This window comes from Pezoporus wallicus, unplaced genomic scaffold (genome assembly GCF_028554395.1).
Source record: "Pezoporus wallicus isolate ANWC-B61680 ecotype Strahan unplaced genomic scaffold, APGP_CSIRO_Pwel_v1 contig_6484, whole genome shotgun sequence".
Taxonomy (NCBI): Eukaryota; Metazoa; Chordata; class Aves; order Psittaciformes; family Psittacidae; genus Pezoporus; species Pezoporus wallicus.
Genome location: NW_026638903.1, coordinates 3,846,631 through 3,872,863, shown reverse-complemented (window position 1 = coordinate 3,872,863; position 26,233 = coordinate 3,846,631). Strand labels below are relative to the sequence as shown.

The window sequence follows — 26,233 nt, the reverse complement described above, 5'->3', positions numbered from 1 at the left end:
ATGGTGTAAAATTCTGAACACAAATCTAAACTTGAGGTTGTATTTTTTTTTTTTTTAAACTTTGCTTAGATTTCTTTAAGGCCCAGATGACATACACACAGGATGATATACGATAAAGGAAAAGATCATCAGCATTTGCAGGACTGAAATACAGATCTTCCCATGAAGAGGACTGCTAATGCTTCTCAATAAATGTATTTTTACTTAATCCTATTGATTCATGTTAATTACATATTCTCTTGTCTTTTTTCCTTTACAGTCACAAGTGGATTTTCAGTAATTCCTGAAGCTCAGTCATCGGCCAATCAAATTTTATAACTTTGATCAATTTCTTTTTAAGGATAATGAACCTTGCTTGGTTTTCTGCCATACTTTTAAAGATTAAAATACAAAATTTAATCAAGACGGGTCAGTGATTAATTTCAAACTAAGTGATCATAGTTAGTGATGGATGTTCATTACTAAATCCCTGTGATTGATGGATCTTAATATTACTATTAGGGGAAAGATGATTTCTTTCTGTAATTCCACACATCCTTTTAAATGAGAAAGCTGTGTGGATATTTTTTTCCTAGGTTGGAACTAATTTTTTTTTTCTTTTTTTATTAAATATCATTGGGTTCAGGAGTGAGTGGTCTATAAGCCAAAGTATAGATCCATGCTGTGCCTTGTAATGTTCTTAATCAATTAAAGTCTTGATTATTTCTTTTATTATAGCTTCTAATGAAATACAGCCTCTTCCTTCTGGATCCAGAATCTCTGATGCTCCAAAAAGTCCACTGACAGAGCTCGGTAATTGCTTTCTTTGTAAATGTCAGCAGAAAATTATCTAATTTTTTGATTCTGTGGTCAGTAGGTTTTAATTCTTCAGCTGCAATAATATTCTGTCTATAAAATGTGGTAGGCTTTAGCTTTTTCTTCACAGAATTTGCAAATTTCTTCTTTCATTATAAGCCTGGTTTTGCTTTATTTTTATGACAGGATTCTCCAGATTAATGCTTCATTTTAAAAACCAACCAACCAAACAAAATCTTGTGAGAATATGGGATAACTTTTATCTACAGTCTGATGACGGCAGTTTATATTTAGCTAAAATCTGTACTCTTAGTTTTGTAATGTTCTTAGAAGTACTGTACACCATGAGCTTCTGAGACTGCATTTCACAGTTGGAGTGTTGTTGCAGTGAACATGAGTTCTGTGGATTTTCATGCAGTTTGCCAAATACTTGTATGTTCTGTTTAAATAGTGCCATAATTTGTAGAAGATGTTGCAGTTTAAATATACATAAATCTGCTTATTTCTCATCAGTTGTTTGGTGATGAACTTCAGAACACTTTGGAAACGCCTGATGTTTGAGAAAGTATGGCACTGCTCACATTTTCAAAATAGTTTTACCTGTGTTAGAGTCAAAATGTTAGGGTCAAAATCTTCATATGGGCAAAGAGGGAACACGCCTTAATGGACTATATAGTTCAACAATCATCATTAGTTTAGATTTGATTCTTAGAGTAAAACAAAGAATATTAATGCAGGTGGAGTCCTTCCATACAGAAAGCCTCAATAATAGCAGTAACGTAGTTAAAACAGTAATAGAAAACCTTCTTAGCTTCTACCCTTTTTCCTGGTGTTTTGCTCACCCTTCCACTCACTATCTCTGGGTCCTAAGCTTGGCGCATTCATGCTTGTGTCGGTGGTGAGTGGTGATATTTCAGCAAGTTATAAGCATCTGGAGTCCTGTGCTGGGAGGAATATGACATTCATGTTGATGATTTCTCCCTCTCTCTCCCCTCTGCTGAGAGACAACTTACATCTGATTTTAGCATATATGGTGCCTTTTGTGTATGTTAGATGCTATTTCTCTGTTCTTGTTGTTAACTCAAAGTAAATTTTGTCCAGCTTCAGGTGTGCAGTTTTTATAATACATCATCACCGAGTTGTTTATGGCATTGGGTCTCCAATTCCTACTCCCCATCTCTTATTATCCCATGCTTGTACTCTTCTTTGCTGTTTCCTATGCCTCCCCTTCTCAAGACCTGTGCTTACATAACAGACCTCTATTACTCTACACTGAGTCATTGTGTTAGTCCTAAATGTCTCATTCTACTGAAACTGCTTGTTGCTGCTATCTATATAAATAGCTATTACACTAGTTAACAAGTGACCTTGAATCAGTGTGGACTTATATTTCATTCAACATTAGTCAAGAAGTTATTATGTAGTAGTGCTGCTTTATTTAGGCAGCATACTTTTACTTACTGCAGTCTGCCGAATTTTAAAATAATTTCCAGGAACCCTTACTTCCCTTATTTCTTGAAATGAGTATTTGAAACAAATTCTCAAGAATGTGAAAATCCTTTTAACTATCTTTTTTTTTAATTTACTACAATTTTTAATGGCTCTTTTCCAGATACGTTTGTGGGGATGGAGATACATATTTGTTTTCACTGTGGTGAAAGAAGTTTGGTCAAATCCAGTTAGAGGCAGCACTGGAGAAAGAGAGAGAGAGATACAATGATTTAAGGACCTATTTGCTATAATGTGGCTGAAAACCTGAAGATTATTAGGGATGAGAAGCATTTTTGCTTTCTACAGGGGCACAATAACCTAATCTGTGTTTGTCTCAGGGATAAAAGTAAAATAGTAATAGCTGAGTCACAGTACATGTTTCTTTCAAGTATTTATTCTGGTTTTGTTTTCATGTCTTCCATTTTTGCCAAATTGTTTCACTTAGCAAAAGTGTTATTTAATTATGTGAAGCTGGGCCCAGCCATTGGGTCAGCTGGAGCATCTGTGCTGCCCATGAAATCAGTACTGAAGTCAAAAATATTTTGTGAGAGCAAAGGTGAGGTTCATATGGATTAGATTTCTCTGCACTCTGCCTCTTCACGCCTTGATGACCTGCTGTCACAAAATCAGGAAAGAAAGCAAAATTTAATTTCTGAAGTTTAAGCGTGTGTGACCTGTATTCTGCCCTAGTTCCCCTCATGGCTTTTTTTTCCTCTATTTTTCTATCTTGATTGTACCAGAGGGAGACATCTCCTTTGTTTTATAAACTATCTGTGTGGTCGCTGTATTTTGAATTCAGTCTTTTTTTGAAAAGATAACTTTGCTAACATGCCTTTAATGCTCTTATGTCTTTGGGAGATCTTTCATAGTTCTTACTGGATATAAATGCATCAATGGAAGCTTTTGCCAAAAGCTGTGAATCATACAGCTTTAGTTGGTATTTTTTTTTTTCCTATAAATACAGAAAAGAATAGTTTCAGTTGGAAGGACCTACAATGATCATCTGGTCCAACTGCTGAGTCCAGTTATACCAGGGTAGTAAACTGAGATCATATTTGTTAATGTGATAAGCTGTATTGAAAGTAAATAGGAAATCAGATCCAATATATGAAGTAAAAGTCTGTTCATGTTTTGGGTTATATTTATATTGCCTGTGTTAGAAATGAAACCTACACCTAGCTGAGAATGTTTTTCTCAATCCCAAGCATTCAGAGAAGTTTGTTTTTAAAATTCCGGTATAACTGCTTTTCAGGAAAACTCATCTAGATAAAGACCTACTAAAAACAAAGATGGAAATTTTCTCTTTCAAATATATCATAACCTAAATAAGCATAAGTGACTGGTGCAAATAAGTTTATGGGAAAGAATGGTACTTACTGACCTGTACACACATTTGAATAGGATCTGGTTCTTAGAAGCAGGACAGTAGTGCAAAACTGGCACATGGTGGAAACACATTCATGATAGTCTTTAGATAAGAATGCCCAATTCTGCCTTGATTCATTGTTTTCGTTAAAGTACACTTCAGGTTATCCATACTTCAAACTGAAATAACCGTAAGGTTTTTGTAATAGTTGTCATTACAACATAACTGGTAAAGGATGCTGTTTACTTTCATGATTGTTTCACTGACTTCATTGTACTCTATTTTTATCTTTTCCCATTACATCTCCTTTTAAAATAGTTATACATAGTATAACAGTAAACAGTTTATGCAGACCTGTGACTGCTGTGAAGATCAAATGTGTTTTGATTGGAGAGTTGGGGTTGGAGCTGCTCCTCTGAGAAGAGAAACCTCTTAAGTAATATGGATTCAGCTTTATAAGATAATATATGTCAAAGCTTGATTAGGGTAAAAATTAGTAGAAAGAAGAGACCTTCAAACCAAACAAAAAATTCCTCATTACAGTTAAAAATAAGATTTTTGTACCACTGTCTTGATATCATGATATTTTTTTTTTCATGTTTGCTTTTAGCTACTCAGAGTCCAGCCTTGAAATCCGTATCTCTACCTTCTTCACAAACCAGAGAGATGGAGATGGGTAATCAGCAGATTAGTTCTGTGACTTTTTTTCAATTTTCTTAGCATCACGTAGATCTGCAAATGGTAATTTTGAGATCTGCTTTAGAATCTTGACTACCAACACTCGCAGAGAGCTGCTTATTCACCATTCTTGTGTCTGTGTGACCAGCTGAAAAACATATTTGTTACTGATTTAAAGACAGCTTTAAATACAGTGTTGTCGTATCTCACTGTTAGCTTATTTCTTTTTGTATAGCTGCAACTGATCCCAGAAAATTTAATAAGATAAAATTCCTTGCTGATAAGAATTCCTTCAGGCATGTGAAAGTCAAATTTCAGGGTCCGAAGTCTGTATTGCCAGCCGTCATGTCTTCTTGCCATGACACAATTGTCTTGTGTCTCAGGCCATCTACCATCTTGCTTAGCTTTGCATTAGCATCATCTGAAGTTGAACAGCCTTCACTAAGCTTCTTGATGTTAATCCATTAAATCACAGGTCTCAGCATTTTAAACTCAGATTCTTTTTTCAGCTTTTGAGGAAACACAGCCTATTTCTTCAGGATCCAGAACATCTTATACCACAGAAGTGCAACCAACCAGATCTGGTAACAATTTTTCATAAGATTAATCCTCTTGGCAGATAGGAATTTTCAGAGACAGTGCCTCTCATTAAACAGTTTGTTCAGTTTGACAGTTTGTTCAGCAAATGAAGAGTAACTGCAGGTATGAAAGTGCTGTATCAAATAGCAGGTTTGTTTATAACATTTTATATGACAAACTGAACTAGTAGTTTGGAGGATTTTACATGTAGTTTGGCTACAGCCTGTAATTCTTAGCTTTAAAATTCAATTGGGCTTACAGTAAATACTAAATTTAAATAGGCCTGTCCACACCTGAGTTTCATAAGTGTAATATCCTGATTTGCTGAAGTACTCAGTCCTAAAAAATGAATGGAAACTGCAGAAATTCCAACATCTTTTAAAAATGTAGCTCTGTGTTTAGCCTTTTTATGTAAGCATAGGCACAACTGTAAGTTCCCAGATTTCAAAACTAGCACTATGAAAACATGTCATTGAAGATTCAGACACTGACTACTTGGTCCTTTGATAATTTCTGTGACGGGTTTCTTTTATTTTATAGATGAGTTTGTAATAGCTAGTTATTTACCTGGGGCCACTGACAGTTATCCAAAAGAAGAAAAAAAAACAAAGTAAGATGAGAGCCAGTTGGAAAGATTTCACTTCATTAACATGCCTGACGAATACGTTTTTGGAAGAAATTAATTTTTGAAGAAAATCCATTAATAAAGGAGGGCTTGATTGCAACTATCAGCCATTCTCATGTTTGACAACAGACATATTGTATGTTTCATTTGGTACAGTTCCTGCTTTGTCATCCTTTCCCAGTTTCAGCACCAATATGTCTTCCTTCTTGATTCTTGGAATTCTAGAAAAAAATTCCATGCAGTCCCAATTTGCTACTATTTTTTGTAATTTGTTCTTTTTTGAGCAGCTTTATATTTTTCTTTTTAACTCTATAGTTCAGCTTCTTTTTGTGTGATTCTGCTGACAGTTTGGTAATTCGTTGCCTTATGTATCTGTGCATTTATGTATGGTTTTGGAACTTTTTTCAAGTCATACTTACTTGGTTATTGTACATTTCAGAGTCTTATTTTTCTGCAGAACACAATGTGCTAAATATTACCTAGAAGTTTCTTCAGCTCATAAAATAATATGGTGCTGTTGGATGATGGTTCTTACCACTTCAAAACGATACAACATTATTTTTGGTTTTGTTTTCCAGCTTCACGTGACTTTCTTCATGTTACTTCTACTCCCCAAACTTTTACAGCTTCAGAAATACGAGGCACTGGTAAATTATAGTGCTATTATTTCAGAAACATACCCTTCTGTTTGGTTGGTTGGTGCTACTTCCATGTTTATGATTTCAGACAGTTATTCCTTCTTGCTTGCAATGTGTGTTGCCCCATGTGTTAGTTTTTCAAGTCCTGTAACAGCATCCTCACAGAACAAGTTTAAACAAAGACTATAGTATTGATAAAATGGATGTGTCAGGAAAAGATTTAAAATTTTCAAAGCTTAAGACGGTTACAGTTTTTTTACTGATGAAATTGTTTTCATTCTCCTTCTTTCTGTCTGTTTTTCAATGCCCATACACATTTTTGCTGTGATTTTTCTGATGTATTGTCTTGAAATAAGAAAGTAAACATATCTCAGTCCAGACCTTTTCTGACTAAGGTATACTTTAGATTTCAGCTTTGGAGATAGGTAGTTGTTTTTTTCTGTAACCTTTGAGATGTGAGGATGCTTAATTTTTTTAAGCTTGAATATGAACAAGTATGTGCAGAAGAGATGAGGGTAATGAGGAAGGGGTAGGAGGTGGTGAAGGGGGAAGGAAAGCAGTTCCTTGCCCAACACTTTACTCTGAGTAATGCAACTATAGTTTATTAAGTCCTCTGCTGTATAACCTACTGGTTCTTGGCATTGCAGTACAGTTTTCAAGAGTTCAAACCTGCTACACTGCATCTTATTCCCAGGCAATGATTTTCAAATCAACTTCGTTCATTTTGTTACATGGGATACCTGGGACAGAAATTGAGAGTTGAGTTAATGAAGTGGTACCAAGAGACTTTAACCTCCCCAGATCACATTTTTTTCCTAAATTTTTTGAAGAATTCTTAACTTCCTGGAAAGATGTGTTTTAAGTGGTACAGTAAGTTGTACAGCTGTTTTTTCAGGTGCTATTTAAGTACATGTAAAACTATATATGCATTGTTTATCAAAATTTTTGTGAACATTTGCACACTTGCAAAAACTAGACTATTATCTTCAGCTAACTAGTTAGTGAAGGTATTGAAAATACTTGGAAAAAGAAGTTTGAGTTCATAAATAAATAAACAGCAATTTTTAAAAATACTCTGCAGAGCAGTCAAGGGTAAAATTTCTCATCTTCCTTCTGAATTTATTTACATAAAGTTATTTCTCAGGGGTATTTACTTACCCCTTTTCACACCCTGCAGCTGGAGATATACTGAGTTGGAAATATCCATGCCCAAAATTACTACAGAACCTCACTTATTAGAAACAGCACTGGATAAAATTGATAAGATGACTTTATTTAGTTGCAAATTTTTTTCTCCCCCCCTTCCCTCCCCCCCCTTTTTTTTATCCTTGCTGCTGGTTTTGGAAGCTTTGTGTTGCTTTAGTTATCACCATCCCACTAATTCATTGAATTATAGATTAGTTATGGTTGGAAAGGACGTTAAGATTATCTAGTTCCAACCCCCTGCCATGGGTGGGGACACCTCACACTAAACCATGTTACCCAAGGCTCTGTCCAGCCTGGCCTTGAACACCACCAGGGATGGAGCATTCACAACTTCCTTGAGCAACTCATTCCACTGCCTCACCACCCTTACAGTAAAGAACTTCTTCCTTATATTCAATCTAAACTTCCCCTGTTTAAGTTTTAACCCATTACCTGTCACTACAGTCCCTAATGAATAGTCCCTCCCCAGCATCCTTATAGTCCTCCTTCAGATAGTGAAGCCATGCTGGCTGTCACCAAGCACCTTGTTGATTTTCATGTGCCTTAGCATGCCATCCAGGAGAATCTGCTCCAAGATTTTGCCAGGCACAGAGGTGAGACTGACTGGTCTGTAATTCCCCAGGTCATCCATTTTTCCCTTCTTGAAAATGGGGGTTATATTTCCCTTTTTCCAGTTGTTGGGAACTTCACCTGACTGCCATGATTTTTCAAATATGATGGCCAGCGGCTTAGCAACTTCATTTGCCAGCTCCTTCAGGACCCGTGGATGGATTTCACCAGGTCCCATGGACTTGTGCATGTTCAGGTTCTTAAGATGGTCTCGAGCCTGATGCTCTTCTACAGTGGGCCTAGGGTCTTCATTCTCACAGTCCCTTCATCTCCCTTCCAAGACCTGGGTGGTGTGGTCAGAGCCTTTGCCAGTAAAGACTGAGGCAAAGAAGTCATTAGGAACCTCAGCCTTCTCCAAATCCAGGGTAGCCAGTTCTCCTGATAGCTTCCGGAGGGGGCCCACATTGTCCTTAGTCTGTCTTTTATTTGCAATGTAATTCATAGAATCATAGAATAGCTAGGGTTGGAAAGGACCTTAAGATCATTTAGTTCCAACCCCCCCTTCCTGTTATCTTTCACATCCCTAGCAAAGTTTAATTCTAGCTGGGCCTTAGTAATTCTAACCGGGCCTTAGAAATTCTAACTGGGCCTCCTCCCCACTTACTGCTGCCACTAACCAGGATCTCATCTGCACTCATCCTTCATCTTTGTAGATGGAAGACTGGGGTCATAGATGTGGGTTCCCTTTAGTTTCTTGGGTTTGGTTTTCTCATTATTGAGGTTCCCAGCCATGTACCTGCCTTTCTCAGTTTGGGGTTTGGGTTTGGTTTTCTTTGGGGGGGGTGGGGGAAGGGGGGTTGTTGTTTGGTTTAGTTGGGGTATTTTTTATGCTGGGAGAACTTAACTGTGAGAGGGAATTAAGCACTCAACAGGTTGGTTTTGTGTAATCTTGTGAAAAGGTTGTTTTGACTAGCTTTTACATTGGCTGACCCACTGACTGTTTTCTGGATCAAAAGGTGTTTTCTTACAACTTATAATTCTTATTATGTTAAAATAAGTAAGTAGTCATAAGATTTCTTTCCTAGTAATAAGATATTTTTCCTATGTTAGATATTAGGAAGAAGTTCTTCACTGTGAGGGTTGGTGAGGCACTGAAACAGGTTGCCCAGAGAAGTTGTGGCTGACCTATCGCTGGCAATGTTCAAGGCCAGGTTGGATGGGGCTTGGAGCAGCCTGGTCTAGTGAAAGGTGTCTCTGCTCATGACAGGGGGGTTGGAACTAGATGATCTTTATGGTCCCTTCCAACTGTAACCATTCTATGATCCTCTTTAGTTTGAATAATTCAGTCACATGGTTTCCACGTTGAGTCCACACCCCCTAACGGTTCATAAGACCAGTAATGCCTAGCTGATTTGCAAGCAAATTTCCCTGTACTTCAGTTTTACCAATGCAGCATTTGTCTGCTGAGTCCTGTGCTATCCATAGTAGATCTGAGGCAATTAAGCCTTTTAATACAAGATTCCTTTTGGATTTAGGTGAAAGGAAGGCTTTTTCTTCAAAATCCACAACATCTATCATGCCAGAAATGTCACCAATCTCAGCTGGTAATGATATCTCTCTTCACTGTAGTTCTGACATCTAGTCGGTCTCTCAAAGTCACAGTGATGCTTTCCTAAACGGAGAGTTTACTCTAAGTTGCTCTGTATAAAAGCGTAACTGAAGAGATAGCAGTTACATCTGCTACAACATTTGAGATACTGAGAATGAAATGCTGGAATGATAAGATTTTTTTTTTCTTATGTTTGTAAGCAATAGGACAGATTGTCTTGTGGGGTTGTTGGGTTTTTTTTCATGAAGGATTGTATGTTTATGGAGGCCTGTTATTCGAAGTGGTTAAGTGCTAACATGTCAAATCTGCTACTTTTATGCATATCAGGTTCTTTTATATTGGATACAAAAGCTTCTCCATAGGTGGAAACAGATTTAGCTGCTGTTCTTAAGAATACCTCATAAATTTTTAATCACAGGAAATGCCAGTTATTGATTTGGTTAGTGAATCATTAAATGTTGCTAGAAGAGGGTAATGTAGAAGAGATCAGAAAAATAAAATAAGGTGGTCATTTCAAAAACTTGCCCGTATCTTTGAAGCAGGCAGGGATTCTGGTTACATATTTGTTGACCACTTCTCAATTAATAGTTTGAAAATATTTGATGCCTGAAAATTAGTTGGTGGATCTGTTATTTACTGCAGTTAAAATGCAGCTCTGGAACATCATGACTGCCATTATTGTCTTCTAGGAACAGTGTTCAACTAGTGGTTGGGGTTTTTGGTTATAGGGAGTGACAAAAAATTGCTGTATGATTTATTTGGTAGGAAAAGTATACTTGATAAGCCACAATTTAAATACTGATTTTTCTGGATGCGATTAAAGTGATGCTGTTATAGAGAGACTGCTGTAACATCTCAAGATAGTTTCCGTCTCTAACCTTAGCTCTTCCAAGACCAGTACTGGAGCCCACATCTTTTTCTTCACTGGAAACCAGGAAGACAGTAAAGGGTAAACAATATTCCAGCATGATTTCTTTTTGGCAATACTTATATATGAAAAGCATTATTTTAATCAATAACTTTTGAATTTTCCTTTTCCCCCTTTTAGTGGCAATGCCAAATGTGTTAGTGGTCAGTCATTTCTATAAATAATGACAATGAGATAACTGTTAAGCTTCTCAATCCCCCTCTGTAATCTTCTGTTTTATAGGTCTAGTTCACTAAAAGGCTAACTGTCTGTATTCTACACTAACTCAGCTAGGTCACCCTCATTTAAAAAAAGAATAATGCTGTAATGAATGCAGATATTTATGTAAAAGCTGAATGGAATATGGGCTTCGTTCATTTAAAACTCTGTACTGACACTGCTTTGAAAAAGGAATGTTCATCTGTAATATCTGAAGGCAGTTTTCTGGTTTAATCTTAGTTACCCAGAGACCAAAGCTGAAATCTACCTCTCTTTACCTTGCAAGTCAAAGAACATTGGAGGGTAAATATGGTATTTCATATTTGTTTCTTTTCCCCTGCTATCACTTGAAAAAACTTTCATCTGCTTTGAGCAATACTAGGTTTGTTAATGCACTTTGGCTTGTGAAAACACTTGACATGCTAATGATGTGATTCTGATGTTTGAACCTATGCTTTTTTCCATCACTTTTTGCAGGGACAGAGGGGGAAAAGTATTTGTCATTAAATTCCTGTGTGTCTGTAGATGTAGTTTTTATTTTGAAAATTCTTTCTAGAATGAAAAATTCCAATGTATAAGCAGCATAGTGTTATTACCTCTTAGTCTTGCTATTGATGTGGTATAGCTGTCTCATAGTTTACTTATAGGACATAAACAATTTTTCCCTGTTTCATTCCACAATGAAGTTCAAGCTTGATGAATAGGCATGTTATTTTTGGACCTGATGATCTTAGAGGTCTTTTCCAACATAGCTGATTCTATGATTCAGTGACTAACCTAAAGAAAGAATGGGAACTTTTATATGACATGGGGAAAGATGAAGCCTTTCAGGGGAATGGTGAGGACTTACACAGTCTGTTCTTTGAAAAAATAATAATATTAGTGACAAGAACAGTAAGGAAAAAAATTGTGGTGAAGTTATTGAGCTTCAAAGAGAGCTGGAGTTATGACTGAGTGTTCAAATGATAATGTGCATTTTATTCTTTAGAGCTGGAATATGGAAGAATTTAGAATTCGTATTTCCTTGCATTTGAGATGAACGCATGACGTGTCATCTTGAATTCTGAGTCCAAAAGTAGGTCTCTTTGCTCCACGTTCAGTCTGCAACAACTGGTCTTGTAACATCTTTTGGGAAAGTGTCAGACGTGTGTTGGTAAAGTAGACATTTAGACATTTTTCTGATGATGGAGAGTCATTTAGCTACTGAGTTTAACAGTATTGTGCTAGTTGCAACCACAGCAAGACAATTACCTGCTGATTTGATCACTGAGTCACAAGGTACTCCAAGGAGAAGGGGTGTGTTAACCTAAATATGGACCTTTGGGGTGCTGTGAACTAGTGCTGCTTGTGCTGCTGTGGCAAAACCGTGTGAGTGTCTCAAGGTCGTTTCTGTGTCTGACTGCAGCAACCCAGAGACCGGAGCTGAAATCCACCTCGTCTGCTTCATTGAAAACCACACGGACTGTGAAGGGTAAATAGTCAGTGTCAGTGGTTCCTTTCCTCCGCTGATTACTTTGGCAATGCTTTTCTCTGCAGCAGTGAGCCAGTTCAGATTTTTTGGTGTCCAAAAGAGTGGGTCAATGATGCGGTTGTTCCTTTATGGCTCCTGATTAGAAATTGCTCCACCTGTAAGCTTTTCTGCTGCTTTTTCTGAGATTCCACTTCTAGGTTTACTCTGTTGCCTCAGGCTACCTATGCCAGTTGAAACATGGCATCATGCACACTACAGGAGTGATGCCGTGACATGGAAGCCTGCTCCAAGCAGGTCCGCATTTCCTTGTTTATAGCTCTGTCTTGATACCAACCATGCAACAGCATCCTGTGTGAGGACCTGAAGGTGGTTTCTGTGTTTGATCTTAGCTACTCGAAGACCCAGGCTGAAGTCCACCACTCCTTCCTCCTTGACAACGCATCCAACTGTGATGGGTAACTAGCAAACCCCCTTCTTTTTCCATTTTCCCCTTTGTCTCTTCCTATCATGCCTCCCACCTCAAAACACCTGGCATCCGTCTCATCTTCCATGGAGAGTATGAAGACTTGGTGCAGCTTGGCTTGCCAAAGCGCTCACCTCACTTGTTCTGTGATTCTGTTGTTTCATCCCACGCTTCTCCATTTCTGACAAGCATTTTCTGTGGGGACTGAATGGCAGCTTGCGTAGAGAACACATTACTGCACCTTGCCTTTGTCTGCCATTGCCCTGCTTCATTTGTTTTGGTAGCAGACCTTCCTTTCTCTGACACATTCAAATACGACAGCGTTCTTAAGGTGCAAATCCTGGCTGTGCTGATCTGGGTTGGCACAAGAGGACAGCTCTGTGGTTCAGCTGCCCACCAGTGTTTGCAGGTCCAAGGGTGCAGCCACTGGTTGCTTCACTGCTGACTTTGAAGGCAGCCCATTGTCATCTGCCCACACCTTTATGTTGCCAGTACCTGGGAGTGGGAGCTCTCTGCTCTACTGCTGGTTTTGGGGTCACATCAGGGATGTAAGGTTGTAAGGACGATGCCTCTTTTCAGCTTCTGGTGAATCACCGCATGTTTCTCTGAAACACCGGCAGCCTTTGGTGCCTGGCCATGCTGCATTTCTTGCAGAACTGGTCACAGTGCAGATGGGAAGTGCTCTCTCAGGAGCTATTGCTGTGCTTTTAGCCAAACCATTGTTTTTCTTTGGCCTGTGTAAGGGTGAAGCATAAGTGTATGGTTGAAACTGCTGTTCACAGAAAAGCTGTATTTACTTAAGCATTGGCTATGGCAGTTGATGGCAATGGGTGGAGATGCTCGTGGCGATAGCTGCTTTCACACTGGCAGGTGTGCAAGACCAGTCATGCGGCTTGGCAGTAATTTTTGGCCCATGAGGTAATAAAAGCATGATATGGGCAGGCTGGTAAGCCCCCAGACTTAAAATTGGATGCAAGTTAAAATTGCAATGAATATTGAGTTTCTTGCAATGTTATTGTGACGCGTCTGTCTGTAGCAGCTTGATTTCCTTTCCTATCATCTTAGATGTGTCACATGTTTCATGGTGTTTTCCAGGGAAGTTACATTCCTTGCTTTGCATCACTTAAGGGACTTTTCTTAACTTTCTTGTTTTCATGGTGGAGAAATTGGACACTTGTTATTATAATAAAACTCATAAAGTTACTGGTGTAAGGGTATTGCCTTCCCCTTTGCTCTCTGGTGATGTCTGGATCCCTTTCTATATTGTTTTAATTGTGCCAGGTTTTATAATTGGAATTGTTTCAGTATCATCATCTAGAAAATTTGCTTTCCCTTTGCCTCCCTTTATGCAGTGGTTTTGCGCATTTTCAGTCCTACATTCCTATTAACTGTCAAAAGGTTTTTCCATTCTACTCATGACATTCTATTTCATTTTGTGCATCATATGTGTGTGTTTACACATCTTTGTACATTAACCTCTTTTTATAAAATTTTGCAGAATATGTTTTTATGTTTTTTCAGTTCTTTATTCTTCAGACACTTAACCTTCAAGTCTATGGTTGCAGATGATGTCATGTTGTGATGGTTCATCATTTAAGTGTGCATGTTAAAAAGTGCACACTTAAGGTATAAACTGCAAAATAACTTCAAGAATAGCAAGTCTATACTTCGCTGATCAGAATGTTCAAACTAGAATAATACTGTAAATAATGTAATATTATTTCCAGCCTGGGTTTTAAACTCACTTGCACTTTTGTACTCTTATTTTGTTGATGTATTATTAGTAGAATACGTGGATAAATTCCTCTGAAGTCAGTTTGGTTGGTTATTCACTGTGTGCAGGGCTGAGTAGCTGCCGAAGGCACAAAGCAGTGGTTTATCAGACCTTGAATTCTTTGGTATAAAATAGATGTTTATTTTTTGGTCCTTTCAAGTTGTACATACCATCTCAGTGCTGATGTTTTTTTATTTTAATAAGTCCAAAACTTCCTTAATGGATATCTTCTTGCATGTGGTCCTGTATTGCTTAAGTGCGAATTAGGAAACACAGCTACAGAAAAAGTGAATTTGTTAGCAACGTATTTGTGAAAGGCGATGTGATCTAAAATCCTAACAGATGAAAATATGTCTCTATTACAGTAAATATTCAAGCACCTTTCAAACCTATTACACCTGACAACATTGAAGTGTAATTGGGTAAATGATCATTAATGTTTTTTGTCATCTGGAGAACACCTCATTACAACATGCATATATACACTATGCATGTTTTCCCTAGTCTTGCTTGTTAAACTTTGGTCAGTGGTCCTTTTATTTCTCATCACAAATAAATTTAGTAAAGTCTTAGCTTTTGTCTATCGCAGTATTCATACTGAACACAAACATGACGCAGCTGTGTTAATACTCCATGGTTGGTACTAACATTTATCCTGCCTCTGTATGAATGCAATATTTTTGTATCCTTTTAGAGCTGAGAACTTAATTTTGTCCAAGGTCATTTCAGTCAAAACATCTTCACTATATGGAAAACTTTTAGCAGCTAGTCAGTGTGGCACTACTGCTCTCTATGGCATGTTCTCTCAGAACTACCACATCAATAACTCTCTTGACGTAAAAATGAGGCCACATAGATTCTTAACATCAAGAGCACCTACTCCAGTTTTTTATATACCACTGCCTGTAGAAACAGAGCATGTTTCTTTCATGCTGGCTGCATAATTTTTCTAATGGTGGTCTTAGTTATCTGATAGAATCTGAATTTTGTTGTGTTTATTTTCATTAAAATATTGTCATAAAAACATCAAGTTATTTTTAAACCATTTTCCACCAAAGGGTGGTCTTTGTCAGTAATCCTGTTTATACCAAAGTAGCTTTGTGGCAGTGAGGTAAGACCAGAAGTCATTATCTTTAAGCAAAATGTGTCTCTTGAGTTTCTTTTGCAGTACTTTCATGTCAATTATTTCTTTTTATTAAGGAAGTTGAAAACACTCTACTCTGACTAACTGAGGAACATACTCTTGTATTACTGTAGGCAACTTACGTAGATTTAGTTCATATTTGAAATTTTCTCTACCCAAGATCTTCCAAAAGATACAAATTCTGTGTCTTGGAAATGTAACAGCTGCGAGAATACCACTCTGATCAAACTCGTGTTGTATCCATGCCATAGGAGATGTCAGTTTGTTTGCTGTTCTATCAATCATCCTACAGCTGACTCTTAATCCATTTTCTGTCTGGATTTTTATTTGTATCGTTTCTTTTTACAGAACAGCTTCTGCATAGTATTTTAGTGGCTTTGATGCCGCTGCAAGTTTTAAAACTCAGATTCTTTTTTCAGCTTCTGATGAAACACAGCTTATTTCTTCAAGAACCACAACATTTGCTATCCCAGAAATGCTATCAACAAAATCTGGTAATGATGTTTCTTGAAAATGTAATTTTATTAGTGTTAGGAATTCTCACAAGGAATGTCCTGCTTTTGGTTGTATTGTTAATTTACATTTCTTTACCTTGGGGTTAATATTATTACAGGAGGAAGGTGATACATTGCTGCATTTGGGATTACAACATTGAAACAGTTGGCTTTTAGGATTCTCATGACAGAATAATGGAGTATTATAGCTTTTTTTTTTTTTGTAATTCTATATTATACACAAATTATGATTTTTCTGAAAGTTTTAAGAGATGACTCAGATTATAATTGTTTATGTGTAATTTGCTTCAATGTGAATTTACTCATAATATAATTACTGATTTACATCAATATTTAGCCCTGCCCCAAGTCATTTATCCTGATTTCCAACCCTAACAATTCTATGATTCTATGAGTCTATGATTTTGCAAAAGTGCCATATCAACAGATTCCCTGAATTAAATGTAACTACCAGCAGCCATCAGTGGGTAGTTATTCAAATAAATAAATGGTGGTACTTTATTCAAATAAATAAATGACAGTACTATTTCACTCATAATACCCTATTTGTGTAGTGTAATTTCCCTAAAATCCTATACTTCAAAATTATGATTACATAAATAATTATTGTGATAAAGGGTGATTTGACAGGTTCAAGCTGAACATGGTATTTGTTTGGCTAGGGGTTTTTTTACAATAACTGTTCAAATACCTTTGCAACCAAGTAAAGTGGAACTTGGTAAATTATTATGTTTTCTGGATGTCTAATATGATAATTTCTCAGACAAACACCAATATATTTTCTTTTAATGACTTCTGGTTGTGAAAACTTACTCTTCAGCCTCTTTTGTTTCAGACTTTAGGAAAAATTCTAAAGCATCTCAACACTTCATGTTTTACAGAACACATATATAGTGTGATCAAGTTTTTTGTGATTCTGATGTATTTTCTGTCTTTGTGTGAATGGAATCATGTCTTTCTAAAGCTGAAAATTTTAATACAAGTTCATACTGTTTCAAGTTTTTGCACTGTAAATGTTCATTTGATGGAACTCTCTTCAGCATCCAACATGCTTGATGCCCTCCTCAGTTACGCTGTTTCACTTATTCTGTGATATTCTTTTAGGTTGATACCACCTGCTTTTTTTTAACACAGTGAACTCTTCCCACATGACTTTCCAAAATGCAGGCCAGCTGGATTTAATGTGTAATCCCACATTGTATCAAATGTGTTTAGAAACTAAATTATAAAGTTTCTACCTTTGATGTCAAATAGTGGGCTTTTGTGTGCAGAAAAACAATGCTTCTTTTTATTTGAGCTGTTAATTTACTCTGTCTCTTTGCCTAAAGAAGTCATGTACAGGCTTTTGTCCATGCTGGATGTATACAATTTCCAACTTCATGTGCATAAAGGGGGGTGGGGGGTGGGGTGGGGGGGGGGGGGGTGAGGTTCAGGTTGAAGTAAGCCCTGATTCATAACTTATGCCTAATTTATAATGTGAAGGCATATGCTGTATCAAAACAGCATTAAACATTTGCAGCTCCTTATTTAAAAGACTTATCTGGAACATGTAAACTAGAGTGTGGGGGCAAGGGGGTTCCTGGCAGCTGCTGCTATTGAACAGAATTCTGAAATCACATGCAGCCAGCTGGCCTTGTAGTAAATGTGGCAAAATTAGTTGTCATGTATCCAAAGAAACCCCAAAACCACCAACCCCTAAGACAAAGAATGGAGCAGGCTGCTACAAATATCTGTTAGAGTTATCTATACAAGAAATCTAATATAAATTTAGATCTTTTGGACCTGTCAATAAAGGGCCAAAGGTTATCTTATCTAAAGACCAATCTCACTCATTGTTTCAAGATTGTTTTCTTATTTGATCTTAGCTACTCAGGGACCAGGCCTGAAATTCACATCTCATCCCTCCGTGGAAACCAGAGGGAGCATGATGGGTAAATAGCATGTAATTCCATTAGCTTTTCCATCCCTTGCCATCACTTCCATTAGCTGTGGATAATGCTAAGATTCATTCAGGTACGTTGCTTTGAAAACTACTTGATGTTAGTCTTGTTTGTCTGTCCATCCACAACTTGGCCATTTCTGTCTAATCAAAGCTGAAAAATAACTTACCACACTGACTAAATAGTCTACAAAAAGACCTCTGCTAACATATGTTGCCTTTAATTTTCTTCTGGTAGTTGCATTTTTTTTTTCTAAGCATAAGTACTTAAAAAAAACAAACCAAAACCCAAATAAACACACAAAAAAACAACCAAACTCCCCTCCCAAAACATTGAGAATTCTACCTAGCATGAGATAGAAGAATTGACCCTACTTCATTTCACACCAGTTTCAGTGTTTATGCTGTTTATTTGACACCGCATTTCACAGCTCATCCTTAAAGCTGCTGACATCTTGCTTGATCTCACATAGGTGTTGTCTTGAACTCTCCAACAGCTGCTGTCAAAATCCTGTGGCTCTGAAGTCAGTTCACATTTTAACTCCAGGTTTACTTTCAGCTTTTGATGAAAAGCAACCCATTTCTTCAAGAGCTGAAACATCTGGCATCCAAGAAATGCCACCAGTTGTACCTGGTAATACTTGAAAATGTTATTTTAAAATAGAAATTCTCACAGAGATTTCATCTTACTTATGGTATATTGTTAGTTAAGTTTGAAATTAATCAGAATAATTACAGAACTGTCATAATTAATTTGCTCTCTTGAATACCAGACTAAATACTCTCTTCTAATTTTGGTCATCATTCTTAATACATTTACAAGTCTATATTGCTGTCCTTGATGATAACAGGCTTTGATGTGTCTTATTAAATCTAGTAGTGTTCTCATTTTTTACGTTGCAATACTGCATATGGGTGAGAGTGAAAGCTAATATAAGTTTTGTTTAAACCCCTCAATGAAACTGTTCTAATGGTTGATAGTGTTGAGTATGTCCCATAGAAATAACAGGATCAGTAACAGTGAATATGTAGGCTTCAAAATACTGGAAAATGCACCCTTAAGTCCTTTCATTTGAATATATTTAAAGCAGTTATTTAAGGTAGACATTTTGCTGCCAGTAAATGCAACAGCATATGTCCAAGGCTAAAAGAAATAAAAGCTTGCTTATCACATGTGTGCACATATTTAAACTAAACTGCACAGCATTGCAATTAAGGAAAATATTTACGACTTGATCTTGAGCTGGTGCATCTATGGTAGACGAGATGCTTTTCAAACACACTTTTGATACCTGTTATATCAGACTCCAGTAAAATTAAACTGGTTGGAAGATGGTATTTTTTTACATTTAAATTACACTTATTGATATATCATAATCTAAATTATATAATTTTCTTGTTCTTCCTTGCCAACATTTATTCTTTAGTATTATTCTTCTTCCTGTCTTCAGAAAATAAGCTAAAATTTACCAATGTCTTATAAAATGACACTGAACAAATACAGTTTTATTAGTGCTTACAGATCTGCTTTTACTGACTCTATATGAAGAAATATTTAATTTCTTTTCAATAATAATTCCATCCAAAGTCTGTTTCAAGTTGCTGCTAGAGCTCCTTTGCAGTAAAAAGTGGGCTAAAGGGGTATTTTGCAGGAAACTTTAAGTAACTGTCCAACTGCCTATAGTTGTGGGTTAATGGCAAAGCTTTTCGATTCAAGTAAATATTCTTAAATTCAATAAATGGAGATGTTTGAAGTTTTATGCATTTATTCTTCAGAGTTTTTAGTAAGTATTTATGATTATGCATCTTTCATACTGATCAATAACTTACAATCAAGTGCCTTAACAGAAAGTTTCGGTGATGGTTTTCTATGTATTTGTATAATAGCACATCCAAGTTCAATTATTCATTCTCATGCTTTGCCAATAAAGAAAGTTACACTGCTCTCTTTGCAAACCAGAGGGATCAGTTTCCCAACACTTTCAGTGTTTGGGAGAATTGAGAAAATAGTGTGTGATCTAGTCTGGAATTCAAAGTAAACATGCAAAAATAAGTCCCAGATTTGAAGGAGAGTTAAAAATGTTATTAGATATGACAATAATGTTTAATTAACGTATGTGTGAGATGGGAACCATTAGAATGTTATGTTGTTTGTACTTAAAGGACTTCCTTGGAATAACCTAAGGAATTGTGGGATTTAGTTTTGCATGTGCATGTTAGGGAGGAAGGAAGGGGAAGGAAGAAAAGAGAGCAAATAGAAGAACCTTTCAACTAAAGGAGGGTGAGGCTGCTCAGCCACCCAGTGAAGCCTGCAATGAAATACTTGCTTATATGTTATTTCCCCTGGAGTGGGTCCTTGAATGAACTTAATGATCTCCCTTAAGAATCTATTGTTTAGTTGGTCATTTGTTCACTGTTTCTAGCAAATGTTTACTTGCAAAAGTTCTTCAAGCCTGTTTGAACTCTGCCTCTTGAAGACTGATTAATATTGTGCTCTACAGAACCTAAAAAACTGATGTGGTTATTCAAGTAATGAAAACCACTTTCAACCGAGACTTACTTTTTTCTTTTAAAACCACAGTGTTATCACTTATGCAGAGACTGCTTATTTCATTATGACTTTCATATTATAATTTAGCTACACAATGATTAGTCTTCAAGTCTACATTTCATCCTTTTGGAAACTATAGACAAAAATTGATGGGTGAGCAATGTGGGATTACATTTTAGTTTTCATCACATTGCCACTTGCTTGCTTTTTTTCTTCTGTTAACACATTTGCTTCTGAGTCTAAATGGCAAGCCTGTTAAAGAACTACTTCGTGTCTACCGCTCCTTGGTCAGAAGCTATAAAGGATTTTTGGTACAAAGTGCTAAAAGACCAGTATTTCATACCAACATGTAAAAAGATCATTTTCCTGTTGTTCCATTAAAGATGCATACAGATTTTGGTTAAGAAGGAACAAGTATTTCTTCTAGTATTTGGCTCAGCTCTTGATGAAAATCCTAAAGTTCATCTGTATGCATCTTTCTGCAGAGAAGCTATTGTTTCTTCCAGGCATATGTTACTTTAACCTCAAAGTTCAGATTTTTTAGGATAGTGAAAAGTATAGTAATCAGAGCTAGTTAATTGCTGGGTTTTAGTTTGGGGTTAGGGTTTTTTTCAGATTTAAAATAAGGTGGTCATTTCAAAAACTTGCCCGTATCTTTGAAGCAGGCAGGGATTCTGGTTACATATTTGTTGACCACTTCTCAATTAATAGTTTGAAAATATTTGATGCCTGAAAATTAGTTGGTGGATCTGTTATTTACTGCAGTTAAAATGCAGCTCTGGAACATCATGACTGCCATTATTGTCTTCTAGGAACAGTGTTCAACTAGTGGTTGGGGTTTTTGGTTATAGGGAGTGACAAAAAATTGCTGTATGATTTATTTGGTAGGAAAAGTATACTTGATAAGCCACAATTTAAATACTGATTTTTCTGGATGCGATTAAAGTGATGCTGTTATAGAGAGACTGCTGTAACATCTCAAGATAGTTTCCGTCTCTAACCTTAGCTCTTCCAAGACCAGTACTGGAGCCCACATCTTTTTCTTCACTGGAAACCAGGAAGACAGTAAAGGGTAAACAATATTCCAGCATGATTTCTTTTTGGCAATACTTATATATGAAAAGCATTATTTTAATCAATAACTTTTGAATTTTCCTTTTCCCCCTTTTAGTGGCAATGCCAAATGTGTTAGTGGTCAGTCATTTCTATAAATAATGAAAATGAGATAACTGTTAAGCTTCTCAATCCCCCTCTGTAATCTTCTGTTTTATAGGTCTAGTTCACTAAAAGGCTAACTGTCTGTATTCTACACTAACTCAGCTAGGTCACCCTCATTTAAAAAAGAATAATGCTGTAATGAATGCAGATATTTATGTAAAAGCTGAATGGAATATGGGCTTCGTTCATTTAAAACTCTGTACTGACACTGCTTTGAAAAAGGAATGTTCATCTGTAATATCTGAAGGCAGTTTTCTGGTTTAATCTTAGTTACCCAGAGACCAAAGCTGAAATCTACCTCTCTTTACCTTGCAAGTCAAAGAACATTGGAGGGTAAATATGGTATTTCATATTTGTTTCTTTTCCCCTGCTATCACTTGACAAAACTTTCATCTGCTTTGAGCAATACTAGGTTTGTTAATGCACTTTGGCTTGTGAAAACACTTGACATGCTAATGATGTGATTCTGATGTTTGAACCTATGCTTTTTTCCATCACTTTTTGCAGGGACAGAGGGGGAAAAGTATTTGTCATTAAATTCCTGTGTGTCTGTAGATGTAGTTTTTATTTTGAAAATTCTTTCTAGAATGAAAAATTCCAATGTATAAGCAGCATAGTGTTATTACCTCTTAGTCTTGCTATTGATGTGGTATAGCTGTCTCATAGTTTACTTATAGGACATAAACAATTTTTCCCTGTTTCATTCCACAATGAAGTTCAAGCTTGATGAATAGGCATGTTATTTTTGGACCTGATGATCTTAGAGGTCTTTTCCAACATAGCTGATTCTATGATTCAGTGACTAACCTAAAGAAAGAATGGGAACTTTTATATGACATGGGGAAAGATGAAGCCTTTCAGGGGAATGGTGAGGACTTACACAGTCTGTTCTTTGAAAAAATAATAATATTAGTGACAAGAACAGTAAGGAAAAAAATTGTGGTGAAGTTATTGAGCTTCAAAGAGAGCTGGAGTTATGACTGAGTGTTCAAATGATAATGTGCATTTTATTCTTTAGAGCTGGAATATGGAAGAATTTAGAATTCGTATTTCCTTGCATTTGAGATGAACGCATGACGTGTCATCTTGAATTCTGAGTCCAAAAGTAGGTCTCTTTGCTCCACGTTCAGTCTGCAACAACTGGTCTTGTAACATCTTTTGGGAAAGTGTCAGACGTGTGTTGGTAAAGTAGACATTTAGACATTTTTCTGATGATGGAGAGTCATTTAGCTACTGAGTTTAACAGTATTGTGCTAGTTGCAACCACAGCAAGACAATTACCTGCTGATTTGATCACTGAGTCACAAGGTACTCCAAGGAGAAGGGGTGTGTTAACCTAAATATGGACCTTTGGGGTGCTGTGAACTAGTGCTGCTTGTGCTGCTGTGGCAAAACCGTGTGAGTGTCTCAAGGTCGTTTCTGTGTCTGACTGCAGCAACCCAGAGACCGGAGCTGAAATCCACCTCGTCTGCTTCATTGAAAACCACACGGACTGTGAAGGGTAAATAGTCAGTGTCAGTGGTTCCTTTCCTCCGCTGATTACTTTGGCAATGCTTTTCTCTGCAGCAGTGAGCCAGTTCAGATTTTTTGGTGTCCAAAAGAGTGGGTCAATGATGCGGTTGTTCCTTTATGGCTCCTGATTAGAAATTGCTCCACCTGTAAGCTTTTCTGCTGCTTTTTCTGAGATTCCACTTCTAGGTTTACTCTGTTGCCTCAGGCTACCTATGCCAGTTGAAACATGGCATCATGCACACTACAGGAGTGATGCCGTGACATGGAAGCCTGCTCCAAGCAGGTCCGCATTTCCTTGTTTATAGCTCTGTCTTGATACCAACCATGCAACAGCATCCTGTGTGAGGACCTGAAGGTGGTTTCTGTGTTTGATCTTAGCTACTCGAAGACCCAGGCTGAAGTCCACCACTCCTTCCTCCTTGACAACGCATCCAACTGTGATGGGTAACTAGCAAACCCCCTTCTTTTTCCATTTTCCCCTTTGTCTCTTCCTATCATGCCTCCCACCTCAAAACACCTGGCATCCGTCTCATCTTCCATGGAGAGTATGAAGACTTGGTGCAGCTTGGCTTGCCAAAGCGCTCACCTCACTTGTTCTGTGATTCTGTTGTTTCATCCCACGCTTCTCCATTTCTGACAAGCATTTTCTGTGGGGACTGAATGGCAGCTTGCGTAGAGAACACATTACTGCACCTTGCCTTTGTCTGCCATTGCCCTGCTTCATTTGTTTTGGTAGCAGACCTTCCTTTCTCTGACACATTCAAATACGACAGCGTTCTTAAGGTGCAAATCCTGGCTGTGCTGATCTGGGTTGGCACAAGAGGACAGCTCTGTGGTTCAGCTGCCCACCAGTGTTTGCAGGTCCAAGGGTGCAGCCACTGGTTGCTTCACTGCTGACTTTGAAGGCAGCCCATTGTCATCTGCCCACACCTTTATGTTGCCAGTACCTGGGAGTGGGAGCTCTCTGCTCTACTGCTGGTTTTGGGGTCACATCAGGGATGTAAGGTTGTAAGGACGATGCCTCTTTTCAGCTTCTGGTGAATCACCGCATGTTTCTCTGAAACACCGGCAGCCTTTGGTGCCTGGCCATGCTGCATTTCTTGCAGAACTGGTCACAGTGCAGATGGGAAGTGCTCTCTCAGGAGCTATTGCTGTGCTTTTAGCCAAACCATTGTTTTTCTTTGGCCTGTGTAAGGGTGAAGCATAAGTGTATGGTTGAAACTGCTGTTCACAGAAAAGCTGTATTTACTTAAGCATTGGCTATGGCAGTTGATGGCAATGGGTGGAGATGCTCGTGGCGATAGCTGCTTTCACACTGGCAGGTGTGCAAGACCAGTCATGCGGCTTGGCAGTAATTTTTGGCCCATGAGGTAATAAAAGCATGATATGGGCAGGCTGGTAAGTCCCCAGACGTGAAGTCAAGTGCAAGTTAGTATTGTAATGAACTGTATTAATGTATCCTTCTTTATTAATGTATCCTTCCCACTGAGACACAGTTGGATCGTAGAGATGTGCTGTCAGTGTTTCTTGGTGTCTCCACCTAAGAAGCAGAAACTGATTCTGAAGGGTGTTTTTATGGCACTGGAAAAATATTATATTTTTGTTATCTGTATGTCATGTACTTTAGGGTCTTTTCCCATGATGCTGGGGTTCTTTACATATATTAATCCTTTTATGATCCTTCTGCCTTCTCTTCTGCAAGAGAATATTTTCTGTGTTCAGAAATTGTACATCTCTGTTATTTCTATTTTTAAATAATGTTTTCAAACTATGTTTTTTATGTAACATCTTGTGCTGCAAGGCATAAGCAATCTTTCTTTGCATTTCCCCCCTTTTTTTAGTTACTTTTTATGTTCTTTTTTCATATTTTTTCATTATGGTGTCTTATGTCTTTGATTATCTCTTTATGTTTCTTGCAACAGCTTCTTTATCATTTAAATCACCAGTGCATCTTTGCACATTGACATTAGAAAATCCATTCTATCTGCACCAGAGATTTTTTCCTGACTCAAGTCCCTAGTTCCTTAGTAGTGGCCTGAAATTAGTTCAGTCTGTAGGTTCAGATGCTGCCGAAAACAGTTCTTTGTTTTGTTTTGTTTTCCAGCTTCACTGGACTCTGATCATATTACTTTCCCATCCCAAATGCCTGCATCTGCAGAAATATCAAAAATAGAGTCTGGAAAATTGTATTTGTTTCTTCCATAGCTTAGAATTTGTTTGTGTGTCAAGGATGTTACAGTTACATGCTGTTTGCTCTGGTTGCTTGGTGTTGTCTGCAGTGTTGGTAGTTAGGCTATATAGCTACATGATGATATTCTGTGTCATAGGATCAAATATGAAACCCACAGGAATCAATATTGGTTTGGGTGGTTTTAATCTTTCAGCTATAAGGTCCACCAGTTATATAGTGTCATTATCAGTTATGAAAACATACTCTTGACTGGGACGTTTTACCCTGGGAAATATCTTGTTAGTCATACTATGCACTTTACTTTGCAGTTTTCTCTGTTACTAAGATTTTTGTCCAAGTTATGTTATTATTTCACCTTGGAACTTTTCTTACTGGGTTCATATATATCTAAGATTAAATTTGTATTCACAGCCAAGATTTTAATGTGCAAAATACGTGAAGGAAAATTATCCTAAACCTGACAGTCAATGTTTCAGTAGTATTGTTTTGAATTTTCTGTGTCACTTCCTAGCTCTTCACTATGTTACAAAATCTATGTCAATTTATGTTATGTCTATTATATAAAATACCACAATTTATTTTTAATGACATAATGTGTAGTAATATAGTAAAACCTCTAACTCAAACTACTAATATCTGTTCAGCTGAAACAAGCAAAGTGTTGGTATTAGGAATAGCTGGTTGTAGAAATTCATATTTGCATGTAATATAAATATGTAGGTCTCTTTTTCAGGTGAAGTCAAATCGCAGTGTTTTTGATGTTAGACATACACAGATCAATTGGGAGTCCTGT

At 37.2% G+C, this 26,233-nt stretch overlaps 1 protein-coding gene across 1 annotated transcript in view; it reads left to right on the top strand.

Moving 5' to 3' along the window:
• ABI3BP (ABI family member 3 binding protein) overlaps window positions 1–26,233 on the top strand; it is a 159,594-nt gene that overhangs the window by 62,264 nt on the left and 71,097 nt on the right. The window contains 12 exon segments of the mRNA XM_057413009.1: window positions 718–792; window positions 4,840–4,914; window positions 6,113–6,191; window positions 7,356–7,418; window positions 10,898–10,965; window positions 12,068–12,133; window positions 12,523–12,588; window positions 18,516–18,602; window positions 21,526–21,591; window positions 22,008–22,070; window positions 23,173–23,238; window positions 23,628–23,693. Coding sequence (XP_057268992.1) covers window positions 718–792; window positions 4,840–4,914; window positions 6,113–6,191; window positions 7,356–7,418; window positions 10,898–10,965; window positions 12,068–12,133; window positions 12,523–12,588; window positions 18,516–18,602; window positions 21,526–21,591; window positions 22,008–22,070; window positions 23,173–23,238; window positions 23,628–23,693 — 840 coding nt within the window.